This window comes from Ascaphus truei, chromosome 4 (assembly GCF_040206685.1).
Source record: "Ascaphus truei isolate aAscTru1 chromosome 4, aAscTru1.hap1, whole genome shotgun sequence".
NCBI classification, from domain to species: domain Eukaryota; kingdom Metazoa; phylum Chordata; class Amphibia; order Anura; family Ascaphidae; genus Ascaphus; species Ascaphus truei.
Window position 1 is genome coordinate 33,625,673 of NC_134486.1, and position 26,417 is coordinate 33,652,089.

The 26,417-nt window shown below is 41.1% G+C and overlaps 1 protein-coding gene across 5 annotated transcripts in view; it reads right to left on the reverse strand.

Annotated features, from left to right (window-relative positions):
- Window positions 1-6,573: 6,573 nt before the first annotated feature.
- Window positions 6,574-26,417, reverse strand: part of MIA3 (MIA SH3 domain ER export factor 3) — a 104,742-nt gene continuing 84,898 nt past the window's right edge. Inside the window, exons 19-30 of one of the 5 annotated variants that reach the window (XM_075595555.1) lie at window positions 25,108-25,246; window positions 23,339-23,440; window positions 21,774-21,834; window positions 20,578-20,613; window positions 19,803-19,870; window positions 18,187-18,284; window positions 17,186-17,323; window positions 15,988-16,056; window positions 15,013-15,086; window positions 14,810-14,881; window positions 10,847-11,003; window positions 6,574-8,015 (exon numbers count right to left, since the gene is read on the reverse strand). In XM_075595555.1, coding sequence (XP_075451670.1) covers window positions 7,096-8,015; window positions 10,847-11,003; window positions 14,810-14,881; window positions 15,013-15,086; window positions 15,988-16,056; window positions 17,186-17,323; window positions 18,187-18,284; window positions 19,803-19,870; window positions 20,578-20,613; window positions 21,774-21,834; window positions 23,339-23,440; window positions 25,108-25,246 — 1,934 coding nt within the window. In that variant the 3' untranslated portion in view covers window positions 6,574-7,095. Of the gene's footprint in view, window positions 8,016-10,846; window positions 11,004-14,809; window positions 14,882-15,012; window positions 15,087-15,987; window positions 16,057-17,185; window positions 17,324-18,186; window positions 18,346-19,802; window positions 19,871-20,577; window positions 20,614-21,773; window positions 21,835-23,338; window positions 23,441-25,107; window positions 25,247-26,417 lie in introns of those variants that run through there. The other 4 variants (XM_075595556.1, XM_075595557.1, XM_075595558.1 and 1 more) reach the window with 4 other exon arrangements.

Genomic DNA, 26,417 nt, shown 5'->3' on the forward strand with positions numbered 1-26,417 from the left:
GTCTCCCTGCGTCCCCTCAGTGTGATGTCATAGGGTAACAAAAATGTGGATCGATAAATAAAAATGTATTAGTAAAAACAGGTGTGTATATATACACTTACAATAAGAAATGCTCGTATAGGCTCGCCAACGCTTCTTTCTGCCTCCCGCTGCAGTGGATTCCCACTATCGCATCCGGATCATGGGACCGTAGACAGGCTGCTTCCTTGAAACGATGGTGGACAACGGCGGTCGAAATTCTTCCACGGGAACTTCCTTCCTTGTTCCCCCAGGCTGACACTCTCAGATTGTTGCTAGGCCCGCCTCTGGATACAGTAACTGTATCCAAGGCTGCAATAGCAAACTAGGCCCTCATGAGAGAATTAACCCTGTACTTACCAGGGCTTACACTTTGGGGGCCCAAAAGGAGATTAGCGGCTGGAGGCTATGCTACATTTAATAGAACTTGCTAAATCGTTGCTATGTATTGATATATGTTCGACCAGTCATCGCCAACCAGAGTATTACCCAGGTCCCTTTACCAAACGGAGTTATATAGTGTTAGTAATTGGCCAATAAGAGCTCGTATAGCAATAAAATCAATCCCTTGAAAATAGCGACAGAATGGTAGGACGTTTCTGAAATAGGCTTCGTACTATTTAGGAATTTATTCAAATGTATTTTAAAAAATGTTGTTTTTTTTTGTTGTTTTTTTATCCATGATGCTCTTGAAAATTTTGGTAACTGAGAATTAGTTCAGCTATGAAAATCTTTCTTGCCTGGGGGTAAACACTGAGCCTTCCATAGGCTAAACGCAGAGTTCGACATATCTGTTCAGGGCTGCTGACAGATTTTCCCGGTCCCAGGACTAGAGTTTTGACTGGTCTTTCCCCCTTCCCCCCCATGTCGGCGGTCTTGCGAACTCCCTCCTCTATTCCATCCCCCTCTCCCTCCTGGTCTCTCTTACCCTCTCCTCACTCTTCCCCCTCACCTCTCTCTCTCGCTTCCTCACTCCCTCTTATACCTCCTCTCCTCCCTTTCCCAACACTCATTTACTCATTTTCTCACTCAATACCGCTCCCTCAACCCCCCCCCCTCCCTACACTATTTCCCTCCTTCCCCCCTGGCCACACACACAAACTCCCCCCCCCCCCCCATACCCTTACAATAATTACCACAATACACACAAAATACAACACTACCCCCCCACCCCCAAATACATACACTACCCCCATCCTCAAATACATACATTATAACCCCCCAAATACATACAACACTACCCCCCATTCCCAAATACATTCAGCCCTTTCCCCCAAATACATACAACACTACCTCTCCTCAAATACATACAACACTACCACAACTCCCCTACCCCCCCCCCCAAATACATACAACACTACCCCCCATTCCCAAATACATTCAGCCCTTTCCCCCAAATACATACAACACTACCTCTCCTCAAATACATACAACACTACCACAACTCCCCTACCCCCCCCCCCCCCCAAATACATACAACACACACTTACCTTAGCTGGAGCTACCGGTGCACACCGGTGGGAGAGAGAGGCAGGTCCGGCAGGAGGCCCGAAGCAGCTGGGGAGAGCCAGGCTCCGGAAGCTGGACGCAGAAGTTAGGCCCAACATCTGTCAGGGCCCAACTTCCAGCGCTGGTTGGCCAGACACCCCGCAGCCACTGGGCCCGGGCCACTTGTCCCGGCTTTCCACACCTATGGGCAGCCCTGTACCTGGTAGCTACTCCTGGATTGAGAAATAGAGTGTGTTGAATTACAGAATATTCCCTGGTCCAGGCGGAGTGGTCACTCTTTGGCAACAACATCAGAGAGCTGATTAATATTATTATTAGTGGAGTTTTCTATGTCTACCCATCTTCTAGCACCCAATATAAGGAACTAGGCAGGTAAGTGATATAATTGAGCAGCATAATAATATCTAAGAAAGCAGTGAGCGGCAAGACCACCCTCTAGGGCTGATTTAGTTAACAAAGGTTTACTAATGCTACTATTTGTTGCCAAATTCAATGTAAACCCTTTCTCTAAAACTGTATCAACACCTTATGTGGGATGGGAGCAAATGGAAAAGGTATATTAGCCTGGACATTCATTGTAATGCTTATGCTCTTCCCTCCTAGTTCAGCTTTCTTACAGTATGTAGAATGAGTTCATATTCTCTTGAAATATCCCTTTACTGTGAATGGATTTAGATTAGGTGCGTACCTAACTTAATCTTAGAGTGTGTTTTTTTTTAATGAAGCTAGATGGGCTTTCTTAGTTTATTTTCTTGTTAGATATGTAAGATATTAAAGTACCCCCTATTAACACTTTCGCTGTCTTCCAGAAAGAGGGGTTTTTCTTTCAAAATATTTTGTCTGGTTTCTTTAAAAATGTAATTGTTAGCTAGAGTTGAAAATACATTTACAGACTTTTCCCTTTTGGATTAAGTAAACATAGTTGTGTTAGTTCAATTGTGGTAGTGCAGAGTAAATGAGTACATCAGTATTAGGTGATAACTTTTTTATTTGGACTAACAATTGATACTATAAGACAAGCTTTTGAGAGTTCTCCTCTCTTCCTCAGGTCATCAATACTGATTTAGTTACAGTTACATAGTAATGAGGTTGAAAAAAGACATGCGTCCATCAAGTGTCACAGAGCTATTACATTAAGTGTTATTTCCAAAAAAGTAGATATTTCCATCTGTAAATATATAGTCCTGTTCTCTGTCTTTTCTGGTGTTGAGGTCTCCACATATCAGCGGCCATTCCCCCTCCTATGCAGTGGTAAATGAGAACTTTCACAGGTAGTTTTAGGACCTGCATATTGTTTATGCTTTGAAGTGGCTGCAGGCTTATAATACTCTGGTCAAAGATTTTAACTAAATGACCCTTATTCATGAGAATACTGATACTGGCAAATCCCCTAATCTCCACCCACCCAGGTGCAGTCAGCGTTCATCACCCTCTTTGGCCTGTACGAATTTACCGTCTGGGATGAAGAATACTCCAGCTACATTCCAGTGGCTATTTAACCGACTGCTCAACAGGTTACAGACGTATGCACGAGCCTATTTAGATGACATTGCCATGGGACGAGCACTTGTAACACATGGCAGGTGTTCTCAAAAGAATATGTGAGGTAAAGCTGACAATCAAATGATGTAAGTGTCAGATAGGCATAGGCAGAGTAAAGTACCTAGGACATCGAGTAGGAGGGGGGGCAACTGAAGCCTGAGCCTGCTAAAATATAGGCTATTATCCATTATATTGTCAACTGCAACTATATAGCTAGGATCTAAGACATACCCTGAGACAATCAGCCAATATGGCTGTATGAGCATGAGGGAATAACACTGTGAACTCCCACGTACCCCCTTCACCTCATCTCAGGCTAGTAGTAGAGCACACCAGTACCAGTGCTACCTACTAATAGGAGAGAACTCCCTTCTTTAACTTCTATTACACTACTCTACATGTGCCTTATTTTAATTATACCAATAACAAAATATTGATTTTATTTACTACACTTTTTCAACTTATGAGGTGTGCACCGTCATTGGGATCTCTGCACCTCTTGTACAACCCCCAATTATCCTAGGATATTTCCCAGGTAGTACCCCTCAACTTACAATTATTTGTGATTTTGCTGCAAGCTCCTTTTCCCCTTTCCAAGCTATGTTGCAGTAGCCAACCCTTCACACTAATAAGCAGGTAATAGCCTTCCTAGGCACAGCTGGGTACCATAGGATGGTTGTACCCCAGTATAGCACCATAACCAAACTCCAGACTGACCTAACAAAGGGACGGCTCCCTCACATAAAGAACTAGTGACCAACCTGTGAGGCTGCTTTCCAGGCGCTTGTCTGCCCTGGCCAGTACCCCAATCCTAGACTGCAAGATGTGATTCATGGTCCAGACCGACGATCCACTTACTGCCTCGAAGCAGTGCTCAGCCAGGTAGATGAGGAGGGAAAGGAGTTTCCCATCGTCTATCTGAGCCGTAAGTTGCTGGATCGAGAGATGGGGTACACCACCATAGAGAAGGACCCTACTTATACGGGCAAGATTTTACCTAGATCACAGATTGCAACCCGCTAAACTGGCTGCAGTAGGTTTCCAGAGAAAATGGTAAGCTCGATGGAGTCTCTCGTTGCAGTTATAAAACTTCACTATTCAGCATAGGAAGGGCATTGAGCACGGGGATGGACTATCCCGCCAAGATGATACCGGAAAACCCTGATGTCGGGGAACTGCAGGGACAAGGTTACCTGCCCGTCAGGACAGATATCCCAAGGTCCCTGTCTTGAAGGGGGAGTTGTGAAAGAGGGAAGCTTCCCAACCACTCTCCATGGCTTCAGTGCATGTCCAACAGCCCTGTTTCTTTAACCCGACCTGGCTCTCTCCCCATCTCACCGCCAGAGCTTGCGTTTGGTCTCCCACCGCTCTGCTTGCCATGCGGAGAGGAGGGTGAATGGCACACGGAGGCATTAAAAAGGAGAGGGCCTCCGAAGATGGCCCATAGATCCCCGCTTATTCCACTGACCCAGCTTGTCGACGATAGCCTTCTTGCTCCCCTGCCACCCTCCTTCCCCGCTCCAGCAAAAGGATGGATCGGACATGGTAAGGCAATGGCAGCTGAGCTGGCGTGAGGAGCGCTCCACTTGGTGACTCCTTTTCCCCTCGTTTGGTCTTGAGTGTCTGGGGTTCTCTTTGGCGGGTCATCGAGCGAGGAGAAATGGCTGGCGGAACCCCCGCCTCCCTCAGCCCCTCTTCCTGTGCAGGCACGGCTTTTCACGCCCATTGAGGGAGTTCTTTGTTGTGAAATGTGACCTCTTCATTGGCCACGTGTCAGCCCCACCCCCTCATGTGTGATTGGCCAGGGGTGGAGCTATGGAGTCATCCTGTGGCCAATTCAGGTTGGCTCCCTCACCTACTGGCAAGCTCCCTGATTGGTGCCACTTCAGGCCCCTTGACTTGAATAGGGCCAGAATCCCTTAAAGGGGCACTCACTACCCCTAGAATCAGACTCACTGGGGAAGACATTTCAGTGCTGTCTCCCCCTTGGAAGATATTGGTCCATGCAACAATCTCCGAAAAGCTCTAGCTATTGATCCCACAGATACAGCTGGTTTATTTGCAGCTCCTGCTGTTAAATATACATTTTTTTTTAGTAATTCAATCTTGCGAGCCTTAGGATCTTGGCATGAGGCCGCTCTAACGGTCATCCAGATGAAAGAAATTTATATTTCAGAATATTACCTGTGGATGTTACCTACGTGACTAGCCTTAGAGCCTGCAATTCCTTGTAGACATTTTTGGGGACTGATGCCTTCCAGTCAATTATATACATTTTAAATACATTTTCAATGCTTATTTTTTTTTAATCCTGATATATGGAAAGGTCCAGTTTTATTTCCCTCATCCCCTCTTTTTTTTTTTTTTGCCATACCAGTTGGTTGAGCAGGTCATGTTCTTCCATGAATAAAAAATCAGATGAAATCATGAAGGTGGAGACCAACACAAAACTAAAACTAATGATAAATAAAGGGATTTTCTTGAAGGATGAATGCGTCATGAAAATTTTTTTTTGAGCTAAGAGGGCCTTTACCATGAATAATTTTTCCCATCACACCTTTTATATAATGTTTTGTTAACACTTCATTTTGTACTAACATTAATTTATTTAGCCAATTTTTGAATCGTAAAATCTATACAAAAAAAACAAAAAACATACACACAGCATTAAGCCTACAAATTATCGTGAATCATTCTCCCCCCCCCCCGTGATCCTTATTATAAATAAATCAATGATTGTATCCAATTAGAATGTTCCCCCAAAACATAAAATGTGTCTTATTAGGAAATGGCAGCCTAGAGAACCCATTGGTTCTTCTCAAAACCAGAAAGTCATGTACTTATCGGAAAAAAAATGGTTCTCCTTGGCGCAAAGATTTTTAAAAAAAGGGTAGACCTTTGATTTCAAATGTCCAATTATATCCCCTTTGCGCTTTAAATGGTATGTTCAGCCCAGAAGATCTTGAGAGTTTGTGCTACAGAGTGAAGAAGAGAAGGCAGAAGAACATAACGCAATATATCTGCCTCCCCACAGAACTACCCACGCTCTCACAAATGCCCACTTCCACATGCCTTAATGCAAGAAAGGAAATAGTGTAAGTACAGTAGAGCAATCTTCAGCAAAACCAACCCCTTCCAGCCCGAGTTGGCTTTGCTGAAACAGATAATAGACATTGAAAATCAAAGATATGCCGTACACCCTTTTTTCAAAATCTTTGCACCAAGGAGAACCATTTTCGGCCAACTAAAATATATACCCCCTTACTCAATATTGTGAGAAGCGGGTGACACAAAGTTAAAGATGCATATTAGCTGAAATGGAAGTTGGTTAATTTGTTACATTATTGTATAGCTTTTTACTATAAAATTGAGCAGGGCCCATTGTGAAGCAGGCAAAACACAATGAAATAATTGGAAATATTTGAGTCGTAGTGATATCAAAACATACTTCAACAATCAAAAATCCGTTACTTAACATGCATTAAATAAGAGACTTACAGTGCATGTTTTCTATTCTTTATTAATATTCTTCAGCTTACAGCAATATGTGTGCTTCTGGTTTTTAGTACCAGATGTTAAACAATTATTTATTCTATGTAAACCAGTGGTATATAACATGTAAATTAAGGTAGTGGAAAAGCAAATAGAATATTACTCTTAATAAATGTATTTCCACAGGAAATGTTTTCATAGATTCATGACATTATATTTTCTTTTCACAAATACTTGCTACATATTCTATAATTAAATTAAGAGAAAAATAAAATAACAGGTATTTTCTGCATTTATGAAATTACAAAACAATCAGATTTCAGATTATTCAGCAACATTTCACTCTACAATTAATAATTAACATATTTCCGGAGATATTAAAGAGAATTCAATTTATTATTGCAAATATAAGACACATGAAATGATAAATCAGACGTTTGTCAACCAGTCACGTTTTCATCCATTTTAAAACCATTAAATCTTTTGTGCAGTGAAAAAAAAGATTGTTCAGTGTCCATTTCCTTAGCTGTAATATTAAGGTTTATGGTCTTGAGCATTTACATGGTCTATTTGAGTGGATTGACGGGGGCCTGATGGGAAAGCTCTTTGCTCAGGCAGTGAAGCACCTGTTGGGAAGGACCCAGAATGTGGTCCTGGAGGGAAGTCCCTGACTCCTGTATGCGAGGGGCCCAGCAAGAAGTCTCTTGCTCCTGCATGTGGGGGACCCATCATGAACTCTCTGACTCCCTTGGGTTGCGGGCCTGGAGAGAATTCTCTGGCTCCCGGAGGGGGAGCACCTGGTGGATACTCTCTGCCTCCTGGTGGGTAGTCTCTGCCTCCAGGAGGGGGTGCACCTGGTGGGTACTCTCTGCCACCAGGTGGGTATTCTCTGGCTCCTGGTGGTGGGAGTCCTGGTGGGAAGTCTCTGGCTCCAGGAGGAAGAGGTCCTGGTGGGAAGTCTCTGGCTCCAGGAGGAAGAGGTCCTGGTGGGAAGTCTCTGGCTCCAGGAGGAAGAGGTCCTGGTGGGAAGTCTCTGGCTCCAGGAGGAAGAGGTCCTGGTGGGAAGTCTCTGGCTCCAGGAGGAAGAGATCCTGGTGGGAAGTCTCTGGCTCCAGGAGGAAGAGATCCTGGTGGGAAGTCTCTGGCTCCAGGAGGAAGAGATCCTGGTGGGAAGTCTCTGGCTCCAGGAGGAAGAGATCCTGGTGGGAAGTCTCTGACTCCAGGAGGAAGAGAGCCTGGTGGGAAGTCTCTGGCTCTTGGAGGTGGGGGTCCTGGTGGGAAGTCCCTTGCACCTGGAGGTTGCATGCGATAATCCCTAGGACCATGCAACGGCGCCGGACGTAGTGGATATTCCCTAGAGCCAAGTGGTCCACGGACAAAATTTCTTGGATCTGGGCCATCGGCTATCAGTGGTCTTGGAGGGAAGTCTCTCATTCCTGGTGGGGGGCCATGCACTGAAAAGAGAAGAACAATATTGAATACATTTACATTTAAATATCAGCAAGGCTAAGAAAAGTGAACAGGGGATCAATGTTGTCAATGTGTTTAACCATGCTAATCTTGAAATAATATGACAAATTAATACTACATGTGTTTTTTTATTTTAATTACAAATATCTTAGGGGAAAAAAAAAAGTTTTCTACTATAAATGTTTTCACCCGCTCTAAATCTCTCTTATATTCTAAAGATCAACTTTGAATATATAGCGTTGGCTCAAATGGAAGGAGATATACGGCCCTATTGTATTTGCTAAATGCAAGTGGACTAAATAAACATTATTGAAATTGGTTTATGAATCTTTCTAAAACAAAGATATGTGAGAAAAGTACTTCCACCAGCAACTAATCTAATCCTAAACACACAGCTTTTACCAAAAACATTATACATTTTATTTTATACATACTTTTGCTTAATGTTTGCTGTGTTCACAATCCAGGAAAGAGGGAATGAATCAGACTTGTGTTAAGAAAAAATACCTTCAGTAAGTTTAAACGCAAGCCCTTTCATAAAAATTCTCATGTCATTACTACACTCGCATGACAACAATTGTGAACACAATTTAAACCAATTATGTGAAATAAAAGCCTGACAACTTATGGATTTTTTTGACTGGTCCCTCATGCCCTTCAGAATTAAATACAAGGATCTAGTCCTTCCTTTTTTTTTTTTTTGTATAAACATTTTTTATTAGGTAGAAGATACAAATCAGATAAAACAACATTACAAATATTCTTCCGTACCTAATACAATCATTTTTTAAAGTTTAGGGAAACATTAACCGGTTGAGAAAGATCTTAGTCTTATCGCCTGGCTTCTACTGTACATTGGTTGGGAACAGTACCCTCATCTTAAATTGAGAAACTGACAAGCCCCAAACCGTGGGGATCAAATGGCCAGTCGGAGGGGAGAAAGAGGAAAGTAACAGAATAAAAGAGAAAGATGGATAGGGACGGTCAGGGGTTGAGGAAGAAGAGGTAAAGGGGTAGGGAAAAGGTAGGGAAGGGGTATGATAAATGGCCAGGGGAGGAGGGAATAATAACCCGCCTCCAACCCCCGTCGTCCAGCCGCCGGACCTGGGTCACCCCGGCACCGTACTATGGATAACTTTTTGCTACCTGTGGGTGGGTTTTCATTCGTCTAGGACTTTAGTGACTCTCTCATCCTTGGCTATCCTATTATAGTCCTTCCTTTTTAAAGCTTTGCAGAGCGACTCCATGTTCCCTACATTTTATCAATACCACTGAGCTAAAACGATTTTTTGTATGTTTTAAGTCCAGTGTTTTGTCTATCATGCTGTACTGTATCTGCCAAAAATACTGACACCATTTACCTAAAAAATAAATAAATATTTGAATACTATTTAAAATGATGAAATAGAGGAGTACTCTTTCTTGAAGCTGAAAGGTAAGTTGCCAACTTGTTGTTCCCAAAAATTAGCAACTAACTGTGTGATGAGAATTTCCTTGATAATTTGACAGACATGCATCAATTTAAGTATAGCTGACAATCTCGATTTAGACTTGTTTTGCTCAAATACTTGTTTGTTCTATATGTTGGGTGCAAAACTCCCGTCTTGTGAGGGATTTTAGTTGAAACACGAGTGCTTTCTCTAAATGTATCAGAAAAAGGGGGGAAGGGAAACACAAAATGAATGTGCACCCTAAAAGAATTCACTTATATGCACACCAAACTAGTGTAAAAATTAACTTTTAATAAATTCCTTAAAACATATATTACCAAAGTAATGTGTAATGTGAATTAAAAATGTATTAAATCAGAAATATCTGGCATCCGTGTCTTTGATTATTGGAGTCGTGCTATCCCAGATGTCCACTTAATATTAGTGGGATACCAGAGACAGGGGATGCTAAGAGTCAGGGTGTTAACCCCTCTGGAGCAACGATGAGACCCAGTAGTAAGAGTATATAGTGGTTCACAAGTAGTCCCTGAAGAAGCTCCTTTGCTGGAGTGGGACGCGCAATGTTGTCAGTCTCCTACTTGGAGCTGTTTTAATGTAGTGTCTGCAGTCTCCTGGTTCTAACTTTGCAGACCCTAGCAGTTAGTCGTTCATTTATTTATTCTCACAGTTTGTGTGCCTGCTTTCCTTGCACTCTATGTGAGGCGCTTTCACAGTTATCACTGTGCTATTCACCCCAGCACTGCTGTGTCTGGCAGTTTTATGCTGCAGTGTCTGTATCATCATTACACTATATGTGCTAGCTTTATTATCCAGGCACTTGTACTTTAATACACCTAAGCCTTCATTGCAGTACGCAGTGCTGGTCCATCTAGCAAGGAAGCTTAATCTGTTGGCCACCTACTTGTGAACCACTATATACTCTTACTACTGGGTCTCATCGTTGCTCCAGAGGGGTTAACACCCTGACTCTTAGCATCCCCTGTCTCTGGTATCCCACTAATATTAAGTGGACATCTGGGATAGCACGACTCCAATAATCAAAGACACGGATGCCAGATATTTCTGATTTAATACATTTTTAATTCACATTACACATTACTTTGGTAATATATGTTTTAAGGAATTTATTAAAAGTTAATTTTTACACTAGTTTGGTGTGCATATAAGTGAATTCTTTTAGGGTGCACATTCATTTTGTGTTTCCCTTCCCCCCTTTTTCTGATTCACTTTTCAGTTCACAGTTTGCACCCATCTCTTTGATTACCTCACTTATATATTTGACTACATTATTCAATTGGTATGGTCCTGTGATCACTCCCTATCCCTCTGTTCTTTCTCTAAATGTGGCAGAATTGTTGTCATACTTAGCGTTGGTGGAAGCGATCGGCCTCCAAAGTGTCCTCTTGGTGGAGGTGGGCCAATGAAACGACAAGGTGGCTGTGACATCAGATGGACAGGCACAGGTGAGTTCATTACTGGTGTTCCAGGAAACGAAGGTGAACCTTTAACTCCTGGAACAACCTGTTTATAACATAATACACGTTTTAAATCCGCACATACAAAATACATAAAAATCAAACTGAGATCCTTCAACCCTTTCACTAGATCTTAGTTGAAAGAAGGTGGTTTACATAAATAAAACACTTTTCAGGCTTCAGCCATATCAAACCTTTACTGAATGAAATCCATATTGAACACTTACAAGCAAGTGTATTACATAGGTACAGAGTAGATAAGTTTGAAAAAAAAAAAAGACATGCGTCCATCAAGTTCAACCTATGCTAAAATTTAGACAACAGATACTTTATTCTATATTTGTACTTACAGTATATTGATCCAGAGAAAGGCAAACAAAAACCCCAGTGACATCATCTAATGATATCTCATAAGGGGAACAATATGTTCCTTCCTGACTCCAAATATTGGCAAATTGGATTACTCCCTAGATCATAACCCTTCCCATGTTTACTTCTTTGGTAAATCCCTGTATACCTTTACTTTCTTAAAAGGATGTCCAACTTTTTTTTTTAACAAATCTATTGTATCCGCCATCACAGTCTCCATGGGTAATAAATTCCACATTTGAACTGCCCTTACGGTAAAGAACCCTTTCCTTTGTTGCTGGTGAAATCTCCTTTCCTCCAACCTCAAGGAATGACCATGTGTCGTTTGTACTGCCCTTGGGATGAATAGTTGTTTTGAAAGCTCCTTGTATGGTCCCCAAATATATTTGTATATAGTTATATCCCCTCTTAGACGCCTCTTTTCTAATGTAACTAAATCTAATTTAGCTAGCCTCCTCATAAATCAGATTATCTATCCCCTTTATTCATTTGGTGGCTCTTCTCTGCACTCTCTCTAGTTCCATAATGCCTTTTCTATGGAGTGGTGCCGAAAACTGTACTCCATTATCAAGGTGTGGTCTTACTAATACTTTATAAAAACGGGAATAATTAGGTTTACTTCCCTTCCATCGCTTGTTTAATGCAAGATAAAATCTGGTTTGCCTTTGCAGCTACTGCATGGCTTTGGGCTCTATTACCAAGACTGCTGTCTACAAGCACTCCTAAATCCTTCTCCATCAAGTATTCTCCTAATGTATCCCTATTTAATTTGTAAATTGCCTGTTTATTGTTGCTTGCCAAATGCATAACCGTACATTTATCTGTATTAAACCTCATCTGCCATTTACCTGCCCAACTTTCCACTCTATCCAAGTCCTTCTGGAGAGAAATTACATCCTGCTCTGATTCTACTACCTTACACAATTTAGTATCATCAGCAAAGAGGTAGACTTTGCTCTCTATACCAACCTCAAGGTCAATAATAAACAAGTTAAAAAGCAGACGTCCCAGTACCAACCCTGAAAAAGTTCCATTAATTATAACTCTTTGTTGTCTATCCTGCAACCAATTTTCAATCCAGGTGCAAATATTTTTACAGAGTCTGTTGCAGGGTACATGCAACCACACACGCGGGTTCTCTTGATAAGGCTTATTTATTGAGCCTTAAAAACATACAGCACACAAAAACAAAATAGCTTCTCTTCAGCATACAAAAACAAAATAGCTTCTCTTCAGCACAGAAAACAAGGCAGCTTCTCTTCAGCATGCAGGACACAGACAGTTATCACACACGTACTTTGAAAAACAGACCGTATAGCAGTAATCTCTTCAGTATATCAGTCCTGTCTCCTGACCAGCTAGCTTGCATGTGTGTACAGCCCGGGAGTTTTAAAACACCTTGATTATGCAGCTGGGGTCAGACTAATTAAGCAGCCCTTCTCAACTGAAACTTAACCTCGTCACTGCTGCACTGCAAGCCTAAACATAGGTTTGCCAGGTATATGACTGGTGACATTCATTCACTCTGTCACAGAGTCCAATTTGCTTTATTTTTTATACACCAACCCCGTGTGGAACTGTATCAAAAGCTTTTGCAAAATCTAAGTAGATCACATCAACTGCATTACCCTGGTCTAAATTCCAACTTATCTCCTCAAAGAAACCAATAAGGTTAGTTTGGCATGATCTATCCTTCATAAATTCATGCTATTACTAATAATTTTGTTTGCCATTAGGTATTCCTGAATATCATCCCGTACTAAACCTTCAAGTAGCTTCCCCGCTATTGATGTCAGGCTTACAGATCTGTAATTCCCTGGTTGTAATCTAGCTCCCTTATTAAATATAGGCCCCATGTCTGCTTTACGCCAATCTTGTGGTACTGAGCCTGTAGCCTTTAGGAATTTGAATTGCCAGTGCTATGTCAAGTGATGTTCTAATGAAGAACAAGGGGTTATAATAAGGATTTTACTCGTTTGCTTTACATTTAATAGAAAGAACTATACTTAATATTTTTTTTATTATAAAACTTTGAAAGTTCTCAAAATGTAATGCTTCATCCAATAAAGGTGAAGAGTTAAAGCCAAAATATGGACCACTGAATCAGTGAAATATATTGGAGTAGTCTACTGTTACATCGAGCCAGCTGGCACAGCTCCGTATTCATTCTCACTGCAGTCACACGTCAGTTCAGTAGTGTGCAGATGCAGTATCTTGCACTCAATGATCAAGCAAACTATAAAACTGGTATCTCTCAACATGTATGCACTGAAGACCAGTGCGAGTATTAACACACATTCGTTATAGGTTATATCTAGTCTATTAATGCAGTGCTTACATTACTACACTACAGCATTAAAGGAGTACTATGCGCCTTGTAAGTATATACATTAAATAAGAGCATACATGTACTAATAACAATGTTCTTTACAGCAATCATTTACAGTTGTAAAGAATACAACTATTAAGTGCCTGAGTGTGAACTTCATACTCTCGGAAGTCATATTTTTTAATACACAAGGGATTGTGGGTTTAACGACTGTAGCCAGCAATGATTTGCTTTAAACTGGTCACTGCCAGTAAATAAAACTTTTACAAACTCCCAGAGACGGAGCTTTTGAGTCTATAAATTATGTAAAGCGTGCAACTTCCAGAATAGCAGACTATTGTGCATAAAAGATACCTATACTCAGCATACTCAGCATGACAATGCTACTGACCTCCCTCCCACATTGTACGGCGCTGAGAAATATGTTGATGCCATACAAATAAAAGATAATATTACAGATTAAAGATGGTGTTGGGTGCCTCACATAGCAGAAACATCAAAGCGACAAACAAACAAAGGTCATACATCTTACAAAATAAAATAAAAAATAACACCCTGCACCCCCAGGGAAAGACACCTAGCAAGCCCCATGCTTCCAGCCCTCATGCATGTGCCCAAACGAAAACATCTACTTCCTTAAATGATGAGGACTGTGCGTACTGGCGGCTGTCCAAATACGTCACATTGTGTTAATTGGTGGCACTGCTATCGCACTGTTTGTTACATGCACTGGTTATTCAGAACATGGTAAATGCAGTCATTACCTTTTCTGTTGCTTGGAGAAAAGGTAGCACTACCCAGATTTCTTCAGGATTGGTGCGATTACAACTTTATTACTGCAAATCAGGTCTTACTTGCCAATTAAGTTGAAGGCAAAGACACTGAACTTTTTAAGACATTCACAGTTGCGCTCTGTTTTTCCGCTTACAGCTGCTTTGTTCTACCATTTTGGGACAATTCTTAAGGAGAAGCATAAAAAGAGCCTGTGCGGGCAGGCCATGCGTCTCCAATTTTAGGAAGGACGTAGTACAATGGAAATGGCATGTGTTATTGTGCAGCACATACAAGCAGGTTAAAATGTTAAGGCATGTCGTCGTCTCCACCAGAAGCATCCACGGAAAACCCAGCTCACTCCGCAGCCTCCAAGTACTTACTGCTCCGGGTTCCTCCAACGGAAGAGAACTAGCAGACACACCGGTGGCCTCAGACTCATTAGTTGGATATGGCTTTTGGTTTTACAAGAAGAAATGAGGTAAGAAGGGACATACACAAAATGCAACAGGATTAAGTATATAAAAAAAATCATTAATAAAGGATGTTTGGCAAACGGGAGATTTGTGTGCGGAGAACAACTTACCATGCCGTCCACTGTCGAGGGAGAGGATGTTCTGGGACCACTGTTAAGTAATCCTGCGGTGGGGCCAAGTTCCACTAGAGGGCAGACAAGTATTCATGAATGGTAATAGGTTCAGCATAGGGTGAAAACATCCTAATTGCATTGTTACTAACAAATGCTTTGTCCATCACGGATTTCTGCATTACTTTACTATTTATTGGTCTGCATTTAAATCGCACCCAAAGTAACACTGCTTTTCAGTAATCAAGACGATAACATAAGATTCAGAAGTGCTGCTGGCACTTTTAAAGGGACAATTTTCAATTCTTCTAGCTACAAATCATTGTATAAACAATTAAAGCTATATGGACATTTCTACTAATACACACACATTTTGCACAGGCAACCCACTAATCAAACCCTTCTGTTCATGTACACTCTGTGCTTAACATTCGAGGTTTGAATACTGAATGCCTGTGTGGTTTCTTTTAAACACTTTGCACAATTTGTACTAGAATCTATAGATGCTCCACAAGGTAAATAAATAAAAATTGGGTAACTTCAATTAACTTTTTTTTTGCACTGAACACCAATGGAACAAGCTGGTTACAACCATCCAACAACCCATTAAACCTATTAAAAGGTTTATCAAACTATGAAAAAGTGTAATGTTTCACGGCCAGATAAATTTGCTATGTATTTCAAGGGGCATTTTCTTCTTTCTGGTTTTAATAAAGGCCACATTTCCTTGCATTCCGGCAATGCAATAATTTATTCCGGCGATACATTTGTTTTGCCGCGACACCGTCATAAGCGCAGCCTTATTCAGCTGTAGATATGCTAATAAGATCTACAAACGGGTGCTAAGCTTTAGTACGTCTTTACTCCATGCATATACATGAGAGTGCTACGGCTTAGCACCCTTTGTGGATCCGGGCCTAAGATAGTCAAATTTGCCACAACCACCATGTTCCCCGCGCACAGAAAGCAACGCACCGGGAGCAGAAGTTCTCCCAGACATATCAGGTGGTGGACGCCTGGACCCTGGATGGTTGTCCATTGCACCTTCATGACAAAAAAAAGGGACAATTATTACTTTGTAATCATATTTAATAGAACAACGCCACTGGTCACTAGCACAGTTGAAAATGTTGTAGCATATCTAGTGCACATTTTAAAAAAGGGAGAGTCAAAAACAGGCACTTTCCTCACTGGTACCTTTCTACGCTGTACTTCCCCAAAAACAAAAAGGTGCACAACTTAAGAGATGATTCACATTATTTAATATGTTTGAATTGATAACTTTGAAAACAATCTGAACCAGATTTGATTTTGTTTGGGCATCTTTGAAAACACACCATTCTAACTCTGAGTGCCAGAGGAGTCAGCGTGCCACGGACCCTCCAGCACTCCAAGCATGAGATCACTTCCGTCATTGATGACGAGATGGAAGGGGAGGAACCATTCCCTTGTATCTGCCACCAGTTCAGATCGCGTCCTGACAGGATCTTCCCTAGCAAACAAGCAGGACACAGCTACTACATGGCGGGCACCCAGATCCTGTGATGTAGTAGCTACGTCCTGGAGAGCCCAAAGGGTTAACGATATTTAGGGGGTTTTTCTCCCCCACTTTGAAGGGAAGGTTCAGTAACCAGCATCCTGGTCACGTTTGTCAGCTATACCTGAATACGACCTAAATTACCCTTTTTTCAAGATATTGGAAGTAGCTCTGGGCTCCCTTTGTGTTTTGTTTTAGCATCAAATGAAGCACAGTAAACTAGAGCCAAAACTATTGAAATGTAGCTTAACATTGCAGGATCCTCTGGACACCAATGGATTAATGAGCTGTCAAAGGCTCTCATCTCATATTTCTGCTCATTGTTCCTTAAACATAAAAATAAAATCTGCTTTTATCTTGGCAGAGAAACGAAGCACTATATCAGGGTTCAACCCATAATTACATTTAATACAATGGGCCATATTGAATGGACCATAAAATTGCTTTGGGGCTTAGCATAATTTAGTGATTCTTGGCCAAAGTCTGGAAAGGTCAATTAGTTTTAACTACAGAAGACATAACAGAGGTGACATTCCTGACCACTGGCTCAGTAACACACGACTTGAGGATTTAATGGGACTTAGTTTGAGGCAGGTAAATATTTACAAGTTATGGAAATGGATACAAGTTACTAACCAAAGTCTCCTTTGGGGGCCTCTGTTCTGCTGAGGTTGGCAGATGCCGACCGACCAGGTACATCCATCATCAGCGGAGGGGAAGGAGCACCTCCACTCACAGGCGAAGGACCAAACGAGTCCTCTCTGCTCTGGGCACCTGTATTTGATGGTGGAAAAGAATAAAAAGTTTGGTGGAAAAAAATAAAGTTTGGTATACATAGGACAGGTCTCTACGGATGTTGCATAAAATAGCCCGGAGTTTAAATAATTCCATAAGCAACTGATGCAGCCAAGATGTCAGTATGAAACAAGTGAAGCCTCTAGATGCTAGCTTTATTGATTCATTTGGAAGCTCGGAACGTTGGGTCAAGAGGGTCGGTCCCTATTCAATATGCTGTGAAGCGCTCAAATTAATGGGTCTCCTTGGAAAAGTTGACTTCCTAACATATTGAATAGGGGTCAATGACTTTGTAGAAAAGTAAGTGCATCTTCACTATAAAAGCAATGAGTGCATGGAACAGCCTTCCAGGAGAGACAGCGGCAGCACATACAGTAAAAGCCAAGTGTGAAGGCATGAAGAAACGGCACTAAGAAAAGGCATTATGTGCGCTGTGAGGTTAGACTAGAGCAGTGATTCCAAACCCTCTACTCGGAAAACCCACTGTCCACACCAGGTTTCGGTGGTAACAAGCTAGCATTATTCATATGCCAATTACATTGATTCACCTGTGTAACATTGGTTACTCCTAAAGCCTGGTGCGACCACGGGGTTCCCGAAGAGAGGGTTGGGAATCACTGGACTAGGGACTATGGGTATAAAGTAGTAGGAAACTGGACAAAAAAAAAGTGGGACATGTTTTGCTCATATGCGGTCTATGTACGACGGCTTTCATCAAAAAACAAAACCCACGCCTTGTTCCTTTTCTTCTGACAAGTGGGTCATCATTTTGTATTTGTTACAGGTTTAAATGAAGACCCCACATTAGAACGTTCTTCCAAATGATGATATAGACATCCTACCTCTTCTTCCTGGAAGCTGATGCTCGGGTCTACCTGGTGTTGGTTTTACAATGGATGGTCTCTGAAGTGCTGCAATCCTTTGGTTGACTTCAATCAATCTGCCACGGTGAAGAACACATTTGTAATGACAACAGTGTCCGGATACACCGATAAGTAGGACTTCATCAGGCGGTAAAAAAAGGTCAAATTGGGAGACTGAAATATTGAGATTGCCTGTACAATAACACATTACTAAAGCCAATCAAATGCTCAGGAAAGTGTGAACACACCAACACCCTTTTAAGCTATCATGGAAGTGTCCATTAACAAAAAAAAGGCCTGATAAAACTCTGAAAAGCACGTTTATTCTTTTCTTCAGAGTTTAGCTTTGTTGAAAAGATAAAAAGGATATTTCCACTGCTCGATTGTCGCCACTCAGTTAAAAGTGCACTTACAAATTCAAGGGAACCCCCCCTGACAGGCGCTCTGCTAATCTGTTACACAACAGATGTATTGTAAAACATAAAATAGAACAAGCACTCCAGCATAGAAAATAAATAATTTCTGCTCTTTTAAGGTAATGTGCAAGAATGTCAAGGAAGAGAGTCCAGTGAAGAGATAATGAAACTATGGTTTGTTTGAAGCACTGTTGTGCTTTCAGCCGGTTCCAATTGTTGATGGCTTGCAGATGAACACAATAATCAGGCTGGGTGTTATAAATCAAGCTACCGCTACACTAGCCGCACCAGTGGAAAGCAAAATACAGACGGACTTTGGAGTTGCTTTGAAAGTCATTTTATCCCTTTGCTTTAAAAGGTCAATTTGGATATAAAAATCTAAGTAATGTAATCTGAAAACAGGTTTAAAGGGGGAAGTCCCACGTAGGACAAGGACAATTGTCAGAATTTTAACTCACAGACAATGACACCTTCCCTCAGTCTTGCTATAACTAGTTTCTTCTACCCCAATAACAACAATCCGATTTGAACACAACTCCCGTAATAAATAATCAAGAGAGGGGCAGGGGAGAAGGAAAACGCGAAGGGTCCATAACGTGGTAAGAAACAAAAGCAGACGATAAGAACTAAAAAAATAAGTGTCCCATCTAAAATGGCATTGCAAAGATTATTTTAAAATACTACTGCAAATGTATTTCTAGACAATATTAAACCCATTAAATATGGGGCGGCCATTAGTTCGTTAGTTGCAGTCCTACGTAATGCTATTAAAAAAGGTCATCAGGTGTGAGCTTGTAATTCTCTTTGGCCGAGAACAAAACAAAATTAAGTTTACACTATATTACAGTGAGACATAAAAAAAAATTAAGTGATGACAACAAACTCCAAGCAATGGGCCTGCCTTCTGGCCTCCCTTATTATTACATACAATATCACCAACAGGTTTCTTTGATTTTATTCATAAGGATCTATATAGTGCACATTGCCACAATGATACACACAATCCTGAATGGTGCTACACATCCACCATATCTCAGATATAAAAATAAAGCTGTTTACATGCAAACAGATGCATAGAAGAACCAGTCCCGTAAATCATTTAACATACTGCATACAACAGTGCAGGATCTGTGTGTTTTTTATTTGATTTATTATTTACTAAAAATGTATGTATCTTACTTTTGTCTCAAGTTTGCACATTCTCTTTTTTCTTCAGTCAATGTCCTTTCTGCTTGCCGGGCAATAAGCTGGAAGAGAAGCAAGACGATGTCAAGTCTAAACGGTGGAGAATAAAATGCTCCGGGGGCAGTGTGTATGTTCCGAGAGGGGTGTGCTTACATATGAAGTACATGACCCATGCGTGTTCCACTTCATACTTCCTGAGTTTGCATTAACACACTGAAATGTATTATGAAGTACAGCTGCTGACAGAATAAATACTGGCTGTTTTTTTCTTCTTTTAATTGACCTGAACTGCGAAAGGGTGTCATCGTTTAGATGAGCAATGGAACAGTTTTACCATAGGGAGAAATTAATCCGAAATTTAACATTATTTGGGATTAAAAATGGCAGCCGACAAGCCAACGAATGACCTATGGAGGTGTCCGTTCATGATTGCCCCTCAAGAGTTGGCGAAGGGCAAAATTACCACCCTACACAGGGAATTCCCAGGGTAAGAACACTCCCTAACTACCCACTACATCACTGCCCAATGTCTACCCATCGTACCCTCCAGCTTTCCAAACACTAACCACAGCTGCACAGAAGCATTGTTGAGCGGGTTATTACTGGTGGGGAGCAGAGAAAATCACCAAGATAGAATCATATGGAAATGTGTGCAGGGTAAACTTCATATTGGATTTCTTCTACAAGAATTATTGTGCTTTGGAGCAAACAGAGAAGCTCGGTACTGTTTAAAAATAAAGTATAGCATATTCAATGTCCACATACTCACCCAATTCTCATGGGCCTTCTTTTCGTGACTAGCAATCTAAAAAAAAAAAGTGTAAAGAGAAACTGCATTAGCTTTTAGCATCATATAGTCACAGGCATCATACCATGTATTATCACCCGATTTATTTTTATTAGGACTTGAGAAGTTGAGAATTAGCTCTGTGTTTCAAACAGACTGCAATGTCTCACCCTTGACATTTATTGCTCATGGGAGCTGCGACTCATCAAGTTGCAGATTCCTTCAACATTGGAAATATCAATATGGGTGGTAGAGCATTTCAGATAAATTATATTAATACAGCAGCATAAAAGGGCACTAGAGGAAACAAAGTAAATACAGCTTAGTGTCCGGTCATGAGCTAAACCAAATAATACTTCATGGATATTTTGAAATGTGAAAAAAAAAATGTTGAAATGGGTTGTTTAAAATTTCTTTTTTTACATTTCCAAAAGCCCTGTTTATGGCTTGTGAACGTACATTGCTGTTTAAAACGTTACCTGGAAATTGACGGAAAAAGTAAAAAAAAAAAAAAAAAAACCACGAAAGAGCCATTTTGCTTTACTATTTTTTTTTTTACTGCACCCGTGGTAGGTTTTTGTCACTATTAAACCAAACATTTTTTGGTGGGGATAGTGTACACATTGCAACGCCAGCACAACCTGTTAGGCTGCAGAGTCCAAAATACTGGAGCAGCGGACCCTGAATGAGGCGACTACGCACCTATAAGCCAGACTTGGCTGTACAAGGCAATTGAGTATAATAGGTAAAAAGCATTACAGAAACTCAAAGCCCTCCTCATTGTTTTACCACACCAGAACCAGGCAGCGTTCACGTGAGCGCGCAAGTGATTGCTAGTGCCACAGGGTTCATAGCCGCAGAGGTGGAAGGATCCTCTGGCACTGAATGGGTAAAACTACAGGAAATCTAGGTTACAGGCCTTTCAGGAGGCGATGTAGTGAGACACTTGCACAGATCAGCTCTAGGCTGCAACTGGAGGGACTTTATCAATCTGGTCTATGCTCTGGTCTATTAGAGAAGTTTAACAATGAAGCTCGACACTCAAAAAACAGACGTTAATTAAAAACACTAAAACAAGACCATTTGTATATATTAACATTGCAATTATCCAAAAGTATTACAAATTGATGCACCCTGAAGAGGGTATATATGTAGGCGATACGTGATCCAGCTCTTACTTGGTTTTTAAAGGACCTTTCTGTTTTCTGCAATTCCTCTTCCATTTCCTGAATTCGTTGCCTGGAAGTTTAAATGATAACGTAAGAATACACAATACAGTGATTGTATAGAGAATATGAACTTACAGCGATGTCCTGCGTCATACAACGCTTCTCACTGAAAGTGTCACCTACAAAGAACTAGGGATAATATACTAAAAAGAAAGAGAAGGGAAGAGTCCTGTAGCGGATAATGTACTTTCAGTTAAAACTATATACAATAAATCAACAAGTCTTCTACACCGAGAGAGCCTCTACATGATTTACTTTATTTGCGGTGCGAATGAAGTCACAAACAATAGCTTAATTCAAGAGGTTTTTACCCTTGGGTAAGAAATTTAACATTTTGGCTTCAATTAAAAGTAAAAAAAAAAAACCTAGCCTGGAACATGGGGATGCGTTTGAGAAATGGGAATGAATTAACTATGCAGAACCTACTGTGGGAAGTCTGTAATCCAGGAAAATGTCACAGTGTGTACGCAGTGTATTTCTGAAATTGTATTTGCGTAACCTTGCACAAATATTATGTTTAGCAGGCATATAATACTCATTACTTAAAAAACAAAAAAAGATATTTACTGTAGCATGGATCATGCTTTGTACGATTCCTTCTGGGAAAACAGTACGACATTTTGTAGCAGAATGACACGGGTCATTTAAAGCCCCTACCACCTGGACAATGAATGACTGCTCTGCCGTGACAGGAAGTTCCTCTTCGCTGCAGCGACGGTAACTTGTTGCCCAACAGTTGCATGCGATTAGGGTCTACCCGTGTCACCCTCAGCCACGGGATTTTGTTCCGAAATTAAAAGCGGTCTCTTGCATCGACACGGGCAGTTTAAAGCGGTCTCTTGCATAGACACGGGCAGATTAAAGCGGTCTCTTGCATAGACACGGGCAGTTTAAAGCGGTCTCTTGCATCGACACGGGCAGTTTAAAGCGGTCTCTTGCATAGACACGGGCAGATTAAAGCGGTCTCTTGCATAGACACGGACAATTTAAAGCGGTCTCTTGCATAGACCCGGGCAGTTTAAAGCGGTCTCTTGCATAGACACGGGCAGATTAAAGCGGTCTCTTGCATAGACACGGGCAGATTAAAGCGGTCTCTTGCATAGACCCGGGCAGTTTAAAGCGGTCTCTTGCATAGACCCGGGCAGTTTAAAGCGGTCTCTTGCATAGACCCGGGCAGTTTAAAGCGGTCTCTTGCATAGACCTGGGCAGATTAAAGCGGTCTCTTGCATAGACCCAGGCAGTTTACGGCTCCTGTTTAATTCACGCATGAGATTCTCATTGTAACGCTTGTGAAAGCGACGCTGTGGCCCAATGACGTATGCGAGGTCTGCGTTTGCAGCCCTCCCACTAGATTCCCCGGGGAAACACCCCTACATGTAGCACGTTATTATACCTGGGTTCCTATTACTTGTCTGTAATTAATGGATGGAGAGTGTCTATTCCAGCAGTTAAGTATGCACAAACAATAAAACTACCCGTTCACATTTGCAAGACAACAGACTAAATATGCGTACTTGTAGATTTTCACTTCTCCGCTGGCAACGATGGCTTTTTCATCAGCCACGGTCAGCTTCTGTTCCTTTTCCTGCCGCTCGTACTCCTCTTCGGTCAGTTTCCTGGAGAAAAAGAAACAACCACCATTCATCTCTGTAACGCAACAGCAAAGTCTGCAGTTACCAGTGCAGTGCCCAACAAGTAGTGGAACAGCAAGACACAGAAAGCACTTAGTCATGCAACAGCTTCACCATACCATTTTTAATGATGGGCTCATAATTTCAGATGTATGTGCACTTACCAGATATAAGAAAAAGTCTAACTGCAACGAAGCAAACAGATGCCACTGACTGTATAATACATACTGCTGCCATAAACAAAATAATAAACCTGTATAATATCGGTGGGTGGAGAACTGTGGTAGATAAGATAAATGAGTGTTTGTCAATGTATACGCTGTTTCCTACATAATCAAACAAAAAGTTAAATAAATAAATAAATAATAATAATGTTGTTTACCCCTTCCTAATGTATGATATGAAAGTGTTTCAATTATATTATGCAGCTCTCCCCGCTCTGCATCATTAAAGACGGCTCAATTGTGATTGCATTTTTGCCAGAATAGCTTTGTAACTGTGCTTTCATTGATGCATTGTAAATGACTGCTATATTCCATCCTCTGTAACCCAGGCATGTCCAGTATCCCCCTGTAACAGCAGCATGCCATTTCTTCAGCCACAGTACTGCTTAATGAATAGCTGTTGGGCGTACTCTACATTTGAACAAAGAGTAAACACATCTGAACTAATGGAACACAATGAAAGGGACTGTGCCAAGTGGATTGTTGCCACACCAATATACTTTGCCATGAGTGATTGGTGCATCTAATAAACAAGGCTAATTATCAGTGGCATTTTGGGTAGAGCACCGTCACGGAGATCTAGTGTACACCTCTACAGGACACTAACTTTTTGCCTCTTCTGTGCACTGGTGGTGCAACATGGAAAATATCCTCTTCAGATATTGTGGTCAAGTGTAAACTACTAATATTTTTTTTTTTTTTTTTTTAAAACAAACCTTAAAATGGTAATACTTTGCTGTGCTAATATAGCGAAATATGGATTGCTTATAAATGAATCCATTGAACCTGAAGCCACCGGGTTGATTTTCAGAAGAGTGGAAAGACAGCAAAGAATACTGGAAGCAAATTAATCCCATCAAGATAAGGCCTCGTCAGTACTGAAGCTGCTGAAATGTGATTTCTCATAGGGGGGTCACTCCCGTCCTCAAGTGCTACCAAACAGGTCAAGTTTTCAGGATATCCCTGCTTTAGCACAGATGGCTCGGTCTTCGACTGAGCCACCTGTGCTGAAGCAGATTTTGTCGGAAAACCTGACCTGTTGGTGGCCCTTGAGGACATGAATTGGCTATAGTATATTTAAAGTAATATATTGGGTATCCACCATCCCATATATCTTAGTAGCAAACATCATTAAAAAAAACCCCTGCTCTCCCCCCACCCCCCCAAAAAAAATAAAACAGTGAATTACTGGTTATCTGACAATATATTCCCTGGAATCATGCAGTAAATGCCAAAACTTTTTTATGCAATACTTCCATCACAGTTACAAAGTCAATAATCTGAAGATGGAGTTAGGTTGGCAATTCTGTGGCATGTCGAGGAGCCTCATAATAAACGTGCTTACTGCTGGGGTCGTGTCCCAGCAGGTTTTCATTGTAATAATGAATGACCTGCCTGCATCCCTTGAAAACTAAAAGATGTATTTACTTTTGCAGCGCCATCTCTTTCTGCTGGTAGAGCTCAGTGAGAATCTCCACTTTCTGGTGCAGGGTTTTGCATTCGTTGTCCATACGAGTCTTTTCCGTTTGCAAGGAGCTGCCGTCATGTTGCAGTTGCTTAATTTGTTCTGGATACAATAAATCATTAAAAAAAAAAAAATGTTTAATCTTCAATTAATCCCTTCGCTGCTAGCAGTGCCAGTAATTTACTACGTAGCAGATATTTCAGGCAGGGACGGGGTTAACGCGGTAGTTTATAGTCAAACAATAAGGAACAGCTCAACCCCGTTATAACGCGATCCGTTACAACGCGAATCCGAATTTTCGTATTTATGAATACTTTACAACACGATTATTGGTACAGGCAGTCCTCGTTTTACAACGCTTCGCTTTACAACGAATGGCTTATCCAACGCTGTGCAATGCATACCTATGTTCATTTATACAACGCCAAAACGGCTTATCCAACGCTCTTACAACGCTTTGCAACGTTGTATATGTGTGTATATATACACACATTCACATAAACAATGTTGCAAAGCGTCGTAAGAGCGTATATATATAATTTTATACTATATAATATTATATTATACTATATAATATATTATTTATTATGTTATATTATATATATAATACAGTATATACACTGTATAATTTATGTGTGTGCTGCATATCTTATTGCCTGCATAAAATATTTGGTGTATTTTAGTGTTAAAAATGCCTTCAGGAACGGAACCTTTCATTTAAACAGTGTTCCTATGGGAAAGCGTGTTTCGCTTTACAACGTTTCGCTTTACACGCCATTTTGAGTAACGCATTGTGTCGGATAACCGAGGACTGCCTGTATCTTATATACTTTATTGTACAGTGCATACAATTGTACATTATTTCTGACGCGATCCGCTTATAGCGCGATGTGATTCTTTGGGCCCCAAGCACAGCGTTATAAGGGGGTTTTAGCTGTACTAAGTCAGGGCTGGCCAACGCCAGTCTTAATGGGCTACCAATAGGTACGTTTTTCAGGATATCCCTGCTTCAGCACAGGTGACAATTAGTGGCTCAGTCTTCTACTGCACCACCTGTGCTGAAGCACAGATATCCTGAAAACCTGACCTGTTGGCCACCCCTGTACCAAGTGCTGCTCTTAAATTTCAGCTGTTACAAAAGCTAAATATGTAACAGCAGTGCTTTGATATTCTATCCTGACCTCTGACATTCAGAAGTACAATGCAGAACATGACTCTCATAACGGAGACGCTCTCCAATTAGAACCGCTGACTTTCTCCACTATTGATTCCT